The following is a 15,514-nucleotide window of genomic DNA, read 5'->3' on the forward strand; positions in this document are numbered from 1 at the left end:
TTCCGGTCTGTTTCGCATTTTTTGGCCATTTTCCGATCACATTTTTATGATCGGCTCCATTCATTTTGTCGAGTTCGACAAAAACCTTAATCATATCAAAAATCCTGTTCATCGGACTTTATTTAATACATGATCAGCACACGTGAAAATAAAAAATATATATCAAAATTGGGTACCGATTCATTGTGTTTTTCACATAGTTTTGGTTTTTTCAATTTTCACGTGTGCCGATCATGTACCTATTAAAGTTCAATGAACACAATTTTTGGTATGATTAAAGTTCTCGCCGAACTCTACAAAATAAACGGAGCCGATCATCCACATATGATCAAAAAATGGCCGAAAAATGCGAAATAGACAGGAGGGGATATCAAGGGGGTTAGTATCCCCGTTATACATAAAAATTTCTCATATAATAGTACGGATTTTATAGGTTACATCAAGACTGAGAAAGTCAAGCGCAGTCTGTTTATCAATCTCTGATTCTTTGTGTCTTATCCTAGTTTGCGTTCACATACAACTTCGTGGATTAAACAATAAAGGGTTATCATTGAAAACGGGCTAAAACTTGGTATGTGGAAAAGCTCAGATTTTGCTGCTTCTTTCAATTGTTCACCGTTTCAACTACTCCAAAATGATTTTGGGATTCCATATGTAGGTGGTATGCTCTTAAAAAATTCTGATTGGTTTTTGGACATCACAATGCTTTGGAGCTTTAATTCCAAGTACAAGCCAGTGTTAACCAACTTAAATCAAAGCAATAACTCCCCAAACAGTTTGGCTCCAAGCTCTCTTTGTGCAACCCTGCTTGAGGCAATTTGCCAGTTACTCCCGTATTGAGATTCATTCAACACCCATGCATCTATATTTCGTACGATTCCTGCAAATAAGTGAATTAAGAGATTTTCATCTTTTATATGCTTGTGGTTTAAACTGTCCGAGTCTCATCGTGACAAAGAGAAGCCTTCCTCAAAGCATTGAGTTTCCATGTCCTGCATAATTTGTTGAAGCAAAGTGGGGTTGCTAGTAACAACAGCATCCACATGCTCATACAGCATTTTCTTCATAGATACTACCTCATCCACTGTCCAGGCATACACCTTCTTATTTCTCCTGTTATGGTCAGGCAAGGATTATCATGTAGGGAGACAAACACGGAAGTATGCAGAAATGCACGAACTCGATAATCATAACAAAATCTTGAAAAGTCGACACAAAGTTCTTCTGCTTCCCCTAGGGGAGTGTCACACATGCCTCATATATCACTACGCAATAAATGCTGCAAGTAGAATTTCTATGAACCTTAGGAAATGGTTTTCTATCTGATGTCTTCTATCCATGGTATGTCCAAAATGAAAATGTCATTCAAGAAAGGAGTGAACCAGAAACATTCAATTCAGAATTATCAAGCACAAACACGACCTCAAGCAGACATTAACTTTTCATGTCAAATACAAATTTATAGCCAAACTTGATAAGAACTACGACGACTTGTAGAAACAAGATTCTGGCTTCTGGCAAGTGAGACACATAATAAGAGTAAGACCTGTAAGATTCATACCCGTGAAGTATTGTCATAAGCTTATCATCAATTAAAGGATGGTAGACACCAACAACACCAGCACCTCTCATCCTCAATAAATTATTTCTAGCACCAGTAGAAGGGTCTTTCATGACAATGTAGCCCACCTGCAAAGGCACCATACTCCGGTGAAATACAAGGGTATTTGATTCAAAACTTCAATGTCAACAACTTGTATGCCAAAGTCACCGATTTTGATGCAATGATTTTCAACCAAGTAAAATCAATTATTCCAGCAAGTAATATGAACCGATAGAAGTAAGCAATATCTACCCTGATTCATCACAGCAGTAAAGAACGTCTATAAACCAATAGGATGGATCCAAGACCATCAAGCAAACAGATAATGGTAATAATGAGGCTTAACCCTCACTTGAGACATGTCCATATCAGCTCTTAACCCATTCTCCCTAACTTTTTTGTCTTTCATCTTTTGGTATTTTTGCTCATCTTTCCTGATTTTTTGTTAGATTTGCATCATCTTTTGGATTACTCATTCGTCTCGACAAGAGAAGTCTAAAAAGTAAAAAATTATTACCAAAAGTCAAAAATACCTTTAATAAAGACCAAAAAATACGAAACAACCATCCTTTTCATCTAAAGTGTCGCCTCATATGAACTTTTTCCAACATTGGTCCATGTTTTTATACTTCCCTTATTCCTCTCTTCGAGACAAATGATCAATCCTAAAAATTACAACAAAAAGCTAAACAAAAAATTATGAAAAGTATAAACTACCGAGAAAAATATTAGACAAAAAAGTTTGAAAGAATGGAGCCATCATGTCTGGTGTACAAAATTCATTTCTACCACACATACACAAAAAAAAAAACACACACACACTAAGCGATCAACACTACGCAATCGCATATTGAACTCAAACTAAAAATCCGATGTACAAGAAAAGTACACACACAGAAGAAACAATGATCTAGTTCTCACCGTCATGTCTGGTGACAGCTTTATAACGTCCCGCGCTAAATTATCACTTTTAGCCCAAACAAGACAATTTTTACATTTTGTTCTCTCAACCTGAATATTCAACATAAAGCCAAGTATATACCAACTTAGAAGTAGGGTCAACTCAAGATACAATAAACAGTTCAGCTAGCATATCGTAGGAGTCAAACTTGTGGTGTTATATGATTTGGAAGTGCATAGTCCCACATTAATTGCTGATAAAGAAAAACTACATCATTTTTGATAAAGTGTACATGTGAAGCTACCTGAATGGAAAAGAATCCCCATTGTCAGTGCAATGAGATAAACCTAGGATAAAGTTTGAGAACATGGCTTAAAGTCCAAGGGGCAGACACTTTGGGCGCATAATGCCAAAGGCTAAATTTCTTGGAGCACTAGGTGATGGCAATATATCCATACATGAGCAAGAAAAAGAACTTACAACAGAAAGAATATCCTTGGCAAGACCTTTCTCATATGATGGTGGCCCAACTTTAGCATCCAGAATCAGCTGTTTCACGGAACTTGATACAAACTGAAGCACATCCAGTGAAGCCAATTAGAAAACAATTTGTCAAAAAGCCTTGAGAGCAGTGTTTTCAATAATATCTTCCATCTTTGGGTTTTGTCAATTAGAGCTTTGTCAATTGGACTTGTTTGGACTTAACTTTTTTGTGCCAAAATACTAAATTTATTTTATGCTTCAACAACGTTAATCATAGTTTATATACAATTAAAAAGTAGATACACCTAATAACACCAACATATTATGCTTACATTTAAAAAATAATAATTTTACGTTGCAAAATTTTAAGTCTCTCAACTAAGGCCTATTACATTAAGGCTTTCTGTTCCTTTTGTTAGGGAAAGAAAAGTCAAGCAAAACACAATCGAAGTATGGTTCTTTCTTCCATACAAACCTCACATTGAGGTTGAATTTCTATCAAATGGTTTGAAAGATGCCATAATTGAATCAAACGGCTTAGATTAATGCATTTAGGGCGTGTTTGATAGGAGGTTTGGGAGGGGAGGATTGGATTAATAATCCCATGGGGCTATTAATTCCTTGTTTGGTTAGGTTTTTGGAGGGGGGACTAGTTGTCCCATGGGATTGTTAATCCCCCAAAATGGGGGTATTAGCAATACCATGGGGGAGGTGTTACTAGTAATCCCATCCCCATGGGATTGAGCAATACATGTTTAAAAACACACTTCAATCCCAATCCCAATCCTAATCCTAATCAAAACAAACATGTTATTTACAATCCCTTCCCATTCTCAATCCGAATCCCAATCCTAATCCCGTGCAAAACAAACATGAATAAATAATTCATCTTCTCATTAATAATCCCACCTCATTCTCAATCCCAATCCTAATCCCACGTCATTACGAATCCCCTCAAAACGAAATCTGCAATCAAACACGCCCTTGGGGTTCCACTTCTTGAAATAAGGTCCTACTTTTTCCCTATAAATAATCGTAGGATACGTACCGAATTAGGATACGCGTATAAATCGTAGAATACGCGGTCGTATTGTAGGATTTTTATACAAAAAGGATACAGGGTGGGATACGTATCATTCTCCGAATTAGACGATACAAATCGTAGGATACATATCATCGTAGGTTAACAACTATGCTTGAGAGAAATAAGTAAGCACAACACAATGCTGATAGAGAGATTGTTACCGCGCCATTTGAACCAACCCTTGTGCTACCATGACATTGGATTCAAGTGAATGAAAATAATTGGATCTTGAGCATACCTTCAATGCATCTTCAACAGTCAGAATGATATGACCATTAAACTCCAATGGGAACTGATTAATGGCATCCAATTCTTTAATCTGCAGCCACAAACTAGAATATAATCTCGCTCAACATTTCTCACATTTATCATCCAAGTAACTCAATACTGTAGGGTAGGAAGAACGCCTTATGGATTTTTCTGAACAGCTATAACCAGAATTATTTCCCTTCTATGGCAAAAAGACACGGTAACAATTGTTCAAGCGTTTAAAAATTCAATACCACCTCGGTAAACTAGCATTCAAGGGAAGCTGATATCATAACAGGTGTATTTGGAGCTCAAGGAAACAAAGAGAAAGGAAAGACAATAATAACTGTACTTCTTTCCTCTGTATAGTTTCTGGTATGGAACTCATGAGAAGATGATAAATATCAAGTTACTAATCATGTTGGGAATCTTTCAGCTGATATTGCTGCACTTGTCATCTCATGAGGACTTTAAGAGGCTCAAGTGATTGAATTTAAAGCTATTCGGCTAACAGGATTCATTTTGGAAGACCATTTATGCAATTTACACTCGTCTACAATTGATTTTGAGTTTGACACTTTTAACATGATATAAAAGCTACTCCTTGTAAGGTTTCAGACAAGACTAATCTTTAGGGATTGATTCCAATTTGTTTGTGCCAAAAAATGCACCAATGAATTGTGATATTTATGGTATGGATCTGTTGGTTATCTCTCCACATGCAAAAATGGGGTCCCATCACCCATGTGTGCTAAGACAGTTAAGAGTGTTACGAGCTCGTCACACATTGGTTAAATAATTCCTCCAAAACTAGTTTGAGTCTGGACGCACTCTCCCCTCGTTGAATTGGTTGTGTTGAAGTCTTTAACTTCAAGGTTATATGAAATCTATAGATAGGCCAAATGGTCTGAAACAAAATAAGGTTGCAAAAGTTGAATATAAAGTTGTGATACTTAGAAGAGCTTTGCTCTCCAAAAATAGTATATGAGTCTGTACATGGGTAACTTAATATTTCTCTGCTTTCTTCTTATTCTTCTCTCTTATATGTACATGATAAATTGATCATACATCCGCGTCCTCCCTCTAGTGCAATTGTCTCTCTCTATCCCTTCCATTAATATCTGAAAGCAACAAATACAATAGCTGAAGCCCACATTCTGATATTACTTCTCTAAACGAAAACCCCAGAGTAGGATCCTGCAACTAAGGAGTAAATAGACTAGGTTGATTTTCAAAAGAAAAAATAGACTAGGTTGATTTTCAAAAGAAAAAATAGACTGGGTTGATTTTCAAAAGAAAAAATAGACTGGGTTGACAAACAACTAAATGGAGCATTGCACTGAAGCAGAAGATATGTCTAATGATAGGAGAAGACAATTTAAATTATTATACAAGATATATAAGGGTAAGCCAGAAATTTTCACCTGTTTCACGCTCCAGTACCCAACCTTGGTAGTACTGTTCCCAGATATCCGCTGCAAATCCCTGCCTGTGTCATAGGATAATCAAGTCTCCAAAGAGCGGTTTTTTTTTTAATAAAGACAATTTTTTTGTCAAAACAGCCCCGAGTTCTTTTAATTTTTGAGAATAATTTGAATTTGTTCAAATAAATACATATTCTTTTTAGGTTTTCGGTTTGGTGGATTAGTGGTTTGAATAAACCCAAATCTCCACTGTAATCAGTAAGGAAAAACCCCAATTTAGATACGGGTGCACATTTGTCAAAGGAGAGAGACAATGAAACTGGTTGAGAAGAAGTGAGGATAGAGGAAACAAGGATCATTTTGTAATTTGGCTCCATATGTTAAACAATTGCAGTACAAACTCTGACAGTGCAGTCAAAAGGAGCGCGTAAGATTTAAAAGTGTGCGCGTGGCTCACACAAACGTGCACCCACTGGGCTTCCGTTAGCTTTAGCCTTCAAGTAAAAGTTCTCTGGGAATCTGGATATGCAAACTCTAAAGGACCAAACTTTTTATGCGGGGGAAGGATGTAAGGCCTCTAGGTGTCACTATTGCATTGCTTAGCTACTATTCTTAAGGCTCGCACATCTAGAGTAATGTGGTATACAAGTTGTGTAGCATTCCTTAATGGACTTGCCATCCGTTTCCACTATCCTCGCAACTTCCTATCCTATGATTGGCAGGAGCTATAATCTTTTGACAAAGGTTGTGTTGGGTCACGTTCCTCTTCAGTGCATTAGGTATGACAGCAATTAGGTTAAGTGAATTGGAGATCTCTTTCATTGTTTTAGGACAAGATATACAGAGTATTTCATATTTATTACGATTGTGAGGTATAATTCTGAAGGGCTCAGCTACACTTTGAATTGATAAAAAAAAGGTCGCTCATGATGTGAATCAATAATTGGCTAAAGACAATGGTAAATTCTCCGGCAGAGAGATGAGAGGTTAAATCTACCTGTCATGAAGCGCGAACAAAACTCCATCCGAAGAACGAGAAACATCAATCTCAATGCAGTCCACTTGAGAATGGAGAGCAGCGCGGTATGCAGTCATCTATCAAAAAAATTGAAGCATTAAACTCAGCACTCTAAACTTGTTAGTGTCCTTAGGTACATTAGTTTAACTGCATAAATCATAATGAGCAGTTTCTGATCAACTGAAATGGAGCAGTTGAATACGTATTAGGACGAAGTCTTCACTGATCAAAGAATGTTCATATTTCGGAATACAAACTACTTAACTTGAAACAAGTGATGTAGTTCCTCTAGCGTTTAACATATTCCCAAGCAAAACGGAAAGCAAAAATATCAAATACGGATACTTAATACCAAGACACGTGGTTGTTTACAAACACAAGACAAGTTGGAAAGGCTTTTACCATCTTGAGCAATTGAACTCAAATTTGCAAAGAAAAAGTAACAGCCCCTTTGGATGGTGAGAAAGGGAGAGATAAGAAAGGGGAACCCTTTCTCATCAAATCTCACCATTTTTGGTGAGATTGGGTGAGAAAAGGGAAGGGCCAATCAATTTCACAAGAAACCATAACCCTTTCCTTTTCTTTTCTCATGAAACCCCTCTATCATGAAACCCCTCTATCCAAAGGGGCTGTAATAGTTTGACATAATTTGTCATTCAAGCTTGCTAACTAAACTAATCTAAACCAATGTAATAAGGTAACTGCTAAGCTAGGAATCAAAAGAGCAAGGAAGCATACTGTGTTTGGAAAGGCCTTGCTAGAGTCGCCACCATGAGCACATAGTAGAGGAGGACTATTCAGCCAACCGCATTTTCTTAATTGCATCTGCAAAAACTTACAGCTTGGTGAACAAATGAGAAAAGCTTCATTGTCAATGGATAATGGAAAACTTCAAGTAAGGTGACTGCACAACTATAACTTCAAATTTTCATTTCATCTCTAGGCTGTATTGTCACAACCTTATGCCGAAACTTTTTCACACACTAGTACAAGCGGACAAAAATTAATAACCAACTGGATAACACAAAGAGGATTTCTGAAACAAGTTCCCAGAAAGGGTTCATGAAACTATTCCAAAAACTATCAATCAAACAATTTCAAATCTCATAGCATTCATGATAAGCATCTTTCATCCACTATGCATCAAGATATGATATGACAAGGATAAAAGGAAACTGTACCTCGGCCTAATATAGCATTTCCACGCCATCATGAACCAAAATTGGCTCTCACAAAAATATTTGGCAATAAATTTACTAAAAAACAAGAAAACAAGAAGAAGAAAAATCCAACGAAAACAAGAAAAAGACTAATGTTAGACGAAGGAGTACTTAGCAAAGAAAAGTAGCCATTCTAAACGTACAATTCATAAACTCATAGGACCTCAAGAAGACCTAAAATTGATTCAAAATCTATCATAACGCATAACAGTGCCACCTAGGGGATCCCCAGCACGTAAAACTAAAAGACCAAATAAACTGAAGAATAAAACAACAAAAAAGAAAACCTTTCTAATTGAAAAATAAGTAAGATACAGATATGATTATGGGAATACATTTCATGAACACAAAAAATACCCACAACTAATTTCGAAGATGGAATCAAAGAGGGAGGAGAGGGAGAGGAAACCTGATGGAAGCGCCTGAGTTTGAAGTGGAAGAAAATGGGAGGGACGATAGCAATGAGGGCGAGGCTTATCAAGAGCAAACGAAACGCTTTACGGGAAGTGAAACCTCTCAGATTTTGTCTCCGCCAAAACCCAACCACATGTCTCTGTTGTTTCCTTCCCAGTCTTGATGAGATCGCCATTTCCAAACCAGCCTAACTTTGGACACCAAACTTTTTACCCTGCTGTATCTCTATAGTTGCTGCTCGAGTCCTGGTCCGAACGGTTTTACTCCACTATCGTTGGATCCATTGCTATTACTGGTTTTACTTTGACCATCTCTTTGGATCGGAACGTTTCATCAAACCGTTCAAGAAAGAAGTACGGTAGTAATTTGGATTGGACCCAACAAACCTAAATACTTTGGGGAAAAACGGGAATTGATTTTTCCACTCCCTTCTTTTGTTAATGTCACACCATTTCTCTCATAAAATAAATCATTTAATAAGACATAAAGGGGAGTGACATTAACAAAAAAAAAAGATACTCTCTTTCTCTCACAAAACAAATCATCTAATAAGACATAAAAAGAGTAACATCAACAAAAAGAGGAGTGACAAAATTACTTCCCTTACCAATTGTGATTTGCCATATCTGTTTGGGGTTTTGAGGAAGATTTTTTTAGAGTAAAGAGAGATAGATAGAGAAAATTTATTGAAAACTATGTCTAGGAGTTTTGAGACCCCTAAACGCATAAGGCCAAGTCGAACAATCTTGGGGTGATTGAAGGATTTAGTCGATCGTTAAAACTTCAAGGTTTTTGAATTAATTGAAGTACGATAAGCTGGCCTGGATATTCGATCATTTAAATGAATATGTGATGGAAAAAGGCTTATAGAGCACTAAATAAAACTTCAAGGTTTTTAAATGAATATGTGATGGAAAAAATTTGAGTAAACTTTGATATAAATTTGAATGAAGGAATGGGTGGTGTTGGTACTCAAATTTTAGGGAGACGGTCATGGAGTTATCTTGTTGTTAAATGCTAGGGAGCATTGTTATGTTTTCATAATCGTTCTTTGTTTTCTTTCGGTAGGAGAGTATTTTAAGGGGTTTTACTTACTATATTTTTTACTCCAATATATACACTACAGTGACTATGATTGATGTTTTGTAGATTTTGGGTAAAAAGCAAAGGTTGACAAGATTAAGGCTTCAAATTATTTTACCACGCCTGAGATGGCCGCTGCAGCAGCCGGGAATCATGCCTCTTTTATAGAACCTGTTCATGAATCAATGGTAAAGATTTGGTGACCTCTAAAGTAAGGTTTCTTTTTCTTTTCTTTCTTTCGGTGATAGATTTTTTAACTTACGGACTTGATAGATAAAGTAACCAATTAATTCAACTTTAAAACTTTCAGTAATTCATTCTTTAGTCACTGGAACACAACCAGAGTCTCCAACATTAAGCCTGTACGAGCATCCACAGTGAAATAACCAAAACTATAAGAGCATTCACAGTGAAATAAGCAAAACAAAAAATTGTTAAAGTTAACAACATTGGATCAAAAAAGTGCTCACATTGGAATAATCAAACCTAGCAACCTCTTAACAACTCATCAAATTTTGGCTCTTTAATAATCAAAACTAGCAATATTTTGTCAATAACCAAATTTTATCTCTCAATCAAGTACACCAACATTATACAAAAACATCCTCTCTCTCTCTCTCTCTCTCTCTCTCTCTCTCTCTCAACAATGTTTTCAAAAAATAATTTTAAAAAACTGTAACTTTCAGATTTTTTTTCAGAAACTTTTTTTTTTACAAAAAACAATTTTTTTTCAAAAATTTTAAAAACTGTAAGTAAATAAAGTGTGTTTTTCAAAAAACTGTTTTTGAAATTTCAAAACTCTTTTATAGAAAATTGTTTTTTACACAAAATCTATTTTTAAAAAACTGCATTTATAGTTTTTAAAATTTCAAAATTATTTGTGTAAATACAATTCTTTCAAAATTTCTCAAAATTGTATTTATAATTTTATAATTTGTCAAAGTTTTGTTTCGAAAAACTTTTTTTTTTTGAACTGTTTATAACATAAACAGTTTTTTTTTCCTTCAAAAATCGTTTTTTCAAAAAATATGCATGAAATGAAGAAAAAAAGTTTGGAAGGCCCATTGGTTTTGATTATGGGCACAAAATAACCAATGTGGGATTTGACATTGTTAACTTTAGCAACTTCTAAATGGATAGTCAAAATCTGATGTGGCATGTTTTGATTATTCATATTTGTTTATTCCATTGCTGATGCTCTAAGGTTGCTAAAGTTAGCAATAAGTGTTTACAATAGTATAATCAAACTTAACAACCGGTAAACAACTCATAAAATTTTGGCCTTTGGATAATCAAAACTAGCAACCTTTTGCTAATAATCAAATTTAGTTGTCTCATATTTTTCAATCAAGTACACTCATCATTACATGAAAACCCTCTCTCTCTCTCTCTCTCTCTATCTCTCTCTCTCATTTTTTTAAAAGAAGTTTTTTTTTATTTGTTTCAAAAACTATTTTTTTAAAACTTTTTTCAAAAAGTGTTTTTTGAAAAAATTATTTTCTATTTTTAATAACCTATTTTTATTAGTTTGAAAACTATTTTAAAAAAAATTATTTTATATGGTAACAAGTTTTAGATTTTTATAGGTTGAAAATGTGATGTAGCAAGTTTTGATTATTTAATTTTGATTATGCCATTATGGACATTTACGTTGCTAACTTTTGCAACCTCTTAAATGGATAACCAAAAGATAATGTGATAACTTTTAATCATTCTATTGTGGATGCTCTAAGATCTTAGAAGTGGTTAGAAGTTCGAAGCTGCAAGGAAAGAAATCGTCTAGAATATATGCTTTGCTAGGTCAAATTCGAACCAAAATGTATGTGTGATTGGGTGGTTAAAGATGACACTTTAAAATCTCAAAACATGTCAATTTTTGTTAAAATGTCATTACAAAAAAGATTAAATTTTATTTTAATGTTAGTTTATTTAACAAATTGACATGGAAATTACCTTCGTTCCGCTTTTGCTCCTTAAAAAACAAATACTTACTTGTAATTTTCAAGCTTAAAATAGTAAGCTTACTAAAATAAATAAAAAAATGCAATATGAATCTTGTTTGATAGATCTCAATAAAATCTATCAAACCCTGCAAAAAAATTAAAAAATTATTTTTTAAAATCTATTATTTTTATGCTTGAAAATAAATTTTTATATTTTAAGTACTTATTTGAGAAAGTAGAATCGGGAATATATGTCAGTTTAAAAAAAGGTGACAATTGTTATTTCCTTCAAAAACAGCAGAATCTTCCAGTCAGTAATATTGAACTCAGCATTCCTTCCGTGTATTTGCATCTTCGCCCATCCTTCCATTTTAAAGAGCAGCAACTAAGGTAAGCAGGGGATTAATTGGAGCATATTTATGATTCCAAAACCAGCCTAACCATTTTTCAGCAAGCAACCATCAAGATAGATCAAATCATATCGATCAGCATCCACCGACATCATATATGAACAAACCAGCAGCATTAATAACCTCAGTATCCAAATCAACTGATGGAGAAAAAATCAGCAACATCTCTTATAGCCCATCCTAGTATCAGGCGATGATAAGAGATAAAAGGTGCCCTTCCTTGTATCAGCAGAAACCATCACGCACTGTTGAGGAGAGTGGATCAAAACCACATAGATCAAATCATATCAGCATAGCCATTTTTTTGGCTTGGGAAATGACCAGTATTAGAGCTCATTTTTTGAGACCTCCTGTCAAATAATGACTTCGGCTTCAGAAATGACTTACCATTAGAGTTGCTTTAAGAATTTGGCCATACTCCGGAAAGTATTTGTACATGCGTGCCGTACTATTTTTCTTAGTTTTTTTTTTTTAATAACAAAATGGTGCCGATATATTTTGAAATTCGCAGAATTTAAGATGCTTCCAATAAAATGGTGGGAAATACACTGTTACAGGGGTCAACTACAGGAATCATTGAGTCCTATTATTTCTTTTCTAACTGTGCAAGAACTTTAAGAAGCTAACAGCGCCCATACAGATTTTTTTGGGGGTACAAATTATTCAATATTTTGCCTATAAATCGAAACAAAATCTGAGAGAAGTACCTCCTATACAAAACATGATAGAACCATAATCTGCAATAGTTTTTAAACTTGCACCAACGAACTCGAACATCAACGCAAATATAAAAATGCAACCTTCATTTATTCACAAAGCTGGGTAAAGTGCAACTTGTATGAACTTATTATCATGAGGTGCATGGTGAAAATTTTAGTACAAATTCTAGGAAGCAAAGTGACCGGCAATAGATATCAGTAGAGAACTTCCATTGGAACATCCTTTGCCTTGGGTATAGTAATTTCAACAAACACCTTATACGCATTGTCTATTTGGTGGCTGCTGATTGCTTTTGAATAAACTCCTTCAACTTGGCAATTGCGTTCCCAAAATGGGGAAATTCCGGAAAGAAGCAAAAGCTGTGGATGGCGTCTGGATACTCAACCAACTCCACTTCCTTACCAGACTTCCTTAGCCCCTCAAAATAGCTCCTCTGCCTATCCTGTAACGGATCAAAACCACCAACAAACACAACCGTCGCCGGGAACTTAACCGCCCTTATAGCACCAGACACATGCGCCGCCTCGTGGTCCCTACCCGATCCTTTCGGCAGAAACGACCTCCACATCCAGTCTGTACGTCTCGTGTTAAGAATTGGCGCTCTGGCGAGGCAGAGTTCCGATTCTGTGCGCTCTTCTCCACCGAAAAACGGCTGTATCGCCACCAGTCCAATAATTTTCACCTTCTCAAAAACGTGATCGCAGGCTCTGAGCGTCACGTGATGGGCTATGTTACCGCCTGCGCTGTCGCCGACGATAAAACACCGGTTGAGATCAGTAGACGAGGGTAAAACGGCGTAGTTTCGTGCGTCGATGAATTTTAGTACGTCAAGGCCGTCGTCGTACTGGCAAGGGTAGCGGTGGTCAGGCGCGAGGCGGTAGTTGACTGAAATGACGACAGCTTGGAGATTGCGAGCGAGTCTACGGCATAAATTGTCATAGGTAATGGAGTTTGGCGCAAATGCTACGAACCCGCCGCCGTGGAAGTAGAATAGGAGAGGGAGGGTGGAGGCGGGGGAGGAGGAGGGAGAGGGGACGTAGAGGCGGAACCAGAGGTTGCGGGAGGGGTCGACTGTGACGTCGAAGGAGGTGACGCCTTTGGCGGAGGAGGGTGGAGATTTGAGGTCGAGGAGGAGGAGGAGGCGGCGTATGAGGTCGAAGCGACAACCGGCGTCGAATGCGAAAGATAACACGGCGAGGAGTAGGCGGGTGTACCAGGGAATTTGGTCCCGCCATGGACTGGGGTTGGCGCCAAAACCGGTGGTCATCACTGATCGATGTTGTGAAGGCCAGTAGCCTATTTGCGTTCGTTTAAATAGTGGTATGAAAAATTGAAAACCGTAGGCTCGTGAAATTTTCCGTTCCGGGTGGGTTTTCAGTTCTGGTCGGTGATCGCTAGGCGCATTCGAGTTGTCTATTTTATTTTTGGATGACTCAGATTTGGAAAGAAAAAAAAGGAAAAAGAAAGTGCTGAGGTGGGAGGAAAGAGAGAATTTCAATCCGAAGTATCCAAAAGTGTATTCAACAGCCCGAATAACTGAGTGGATATCACGTGCGATATACTCAGCACCGAAATTTTTTTCCATGTAAACAAGGGCGGAGGGAAAGATATACAAGTGGGGTCAGCTGACTTCCAAATTTTGATAGAGATGAGTATACTTTTCACCCAATTTTTACTTAATTGACCTCACTTTGAAATACTAATTTGCCTCAGTTCATTCAAAGATTTGATACTAAATACAAAACGGGGGCAAAATAGAATCTCCTTTATCTGTTTCCTGCAAAAATCTTCTGACGTTTTGTTTCATCAGAAATAATTTTTCAATCGGCATGGAGGATTCTATGGAGGTATGAGCCCCTTCTCTTCTTCCTCATCCGAACCCGGGGTGTTGTAGTGCACCTGTACACTACATGTGTAATGTGATTGATCCGACTGTCCATCTCGGCAATGGATAGCTCGAATTTTAATCTAAACAATAGATGACTTGAATTTGTAGGAGTTCTGATTAAATCTGAACCATCTATACCGAAATGGACGCCCGGTATAGCCCCTCCTGATCCTCCCCCGGGCCCCCTCTCTCTTTACCCTCTCCCTCTCTCGGTCTGATTTTCAAACAACCATGGCAAGCAAAAGCTTGGGTTTGTTTTTGGAAAATGACGGACAATAATGTGTTTTGATGATTAATACCGGTCAATGACATTTTCAGCATTAATAAATGTTCTTAACTTGTTCTTAGCGGTTATTAATTATCAAAACACGTACTGAGCCGTCATTTTCCCTTTGTTTTTTGAACACCACACAACAGTTAAAGGGCCTTCAATTAGCTTTCTTTAACCATATCAGGTGTGATTTCAAAAAAAAAAAAACCATATCAGGTGAGATAATGAACACTTGGGCTCCACTTTGAAATTAAAAACCCTAAACCTAAATCAATTTGGGGCAGAATTGGTTGATTTCTTAAATTCACCCCCTTTTTCTTTTTCTTTTTTTTATTTAGATTTTGTAACTTAGGAAAACCTTGTCGGATTTTCTTTCACAATTCAGAATTGGTTATCTCGTAGCGTTGTTTTTTTGACAAATTTCATAATAATTGGTTGGGGGTGATAATGTGTATTTCATGGTTTGAACTAGTTTAACCTTGAGTCTGTTAAGAAGCATATCCATACTGATCTCTTTGCTCCATTGTCAATGATGTAGATTCTTGACCTTACAATCTGAAAATCCTCGCTCCGCCCCTGCATGTAAACTAGGACTTTTACGTGTACAACCCCCCTAGTTGTACTGAGGCAAGCACTGAATATCTATCTTCTCCAAGCTGGACCTCCATCTAGAATTGATCGTACCAGATGATGGAAAAAAGCTTGATCTCTAACTTTGTGGATTAGTATATACTAATTCAATCTGCGTTTGATTATCCCATTGGATGTCGTTACAAAGACAGGGAATTCACATGGCTGTCTTG

The 15,514-nt window shown here is 36.6% G+C and overlaps 2 protein-coding genes across 5 annotated transcripts; both read right to left on the bottom strand.

The window, feature by feature from the left end:
- Positions 1-574: 574 nt before the first annotated feature.
- On the bottom strand, positions 575-8,734 carry LOC131309740 (glycerophosphodiester phosphodiesterase GDPD4). Of its 4 annotated transcripts, none has more exons than XM_058336337.1 (9): positions 8,392-8,727; positions 7,501-7,587; positions 6,742-6,839; positions 5,745-5,805; positions 4,310-4,390; positions 2,985-3,077; positions 2,525-2,614; positions 1,547-1,689; positions 575-1,113 (listed from the first exon to the last, which is right to left on the bottom strand). In XM_058336337.1, exons 1-9 carry the CDS (start codon positions 8,569-8,571, stop codon positions 945-947), a joined length of 1,002 nt encoding a protein of 333 aa, XP_058192320.1. In that variant the 5' UTR covers positions 8,572-8,727; the 3' UTR covers positions 575-944. The 4 variants fall into 4 exon arrangements, with proteins under 4 accessions (XP_058192320.1, XP_058192321.1, XP_058192322.1 ...); XM_058336338.1 differs by having other exon boundaries at positions 1,562-1,689; positions 8,392-8,721; XM_058336339.1 differs by lacking the exon at positions 2,525-2,614 and having other exon boundaries at positions 8,392-8,734.
- A 3,607-nt stretch (positions 8,735-12,341) lies between these two features.
- On the bottom strand, positions 12,342-13,875 carry LOC131311686 (probable carboxylesterase 18). The gene is made up of 2 exons (XM_058339229.1): positions 12,594-13,875; positions 12,342-12,539 (listed from the first exon to the last, which is right to left on the bottom strand). Exon 1 carries the CDS (start codon positions 13,817-13,819, stop codon positions 12,821-12,823), a length of 999 nt encoding a protein of 332 aa, XP_058195212.1. The 5' UTR covers positions 13,820-13,875; the 3' UTR covers positions 12,342-12,539; positions 12,594-12,820.
- Between the last annotated feature and the right edge of the window lie 1,639 nt (positions 13,876-15,514).

This window comes from Rhododendron vialii, chromosome 12a (genome assembly GCF_030253575.1).
Source record: "Rhododendron vialii isolate Sample 1 chromosome 12a, ASM3025357v1".
NCBI lineage: Eukaryota > Viridiplantae > Streptophyta > Magnoliopsida > Ericales > Ericaceae > Rhododendron > Rhododendron vialii.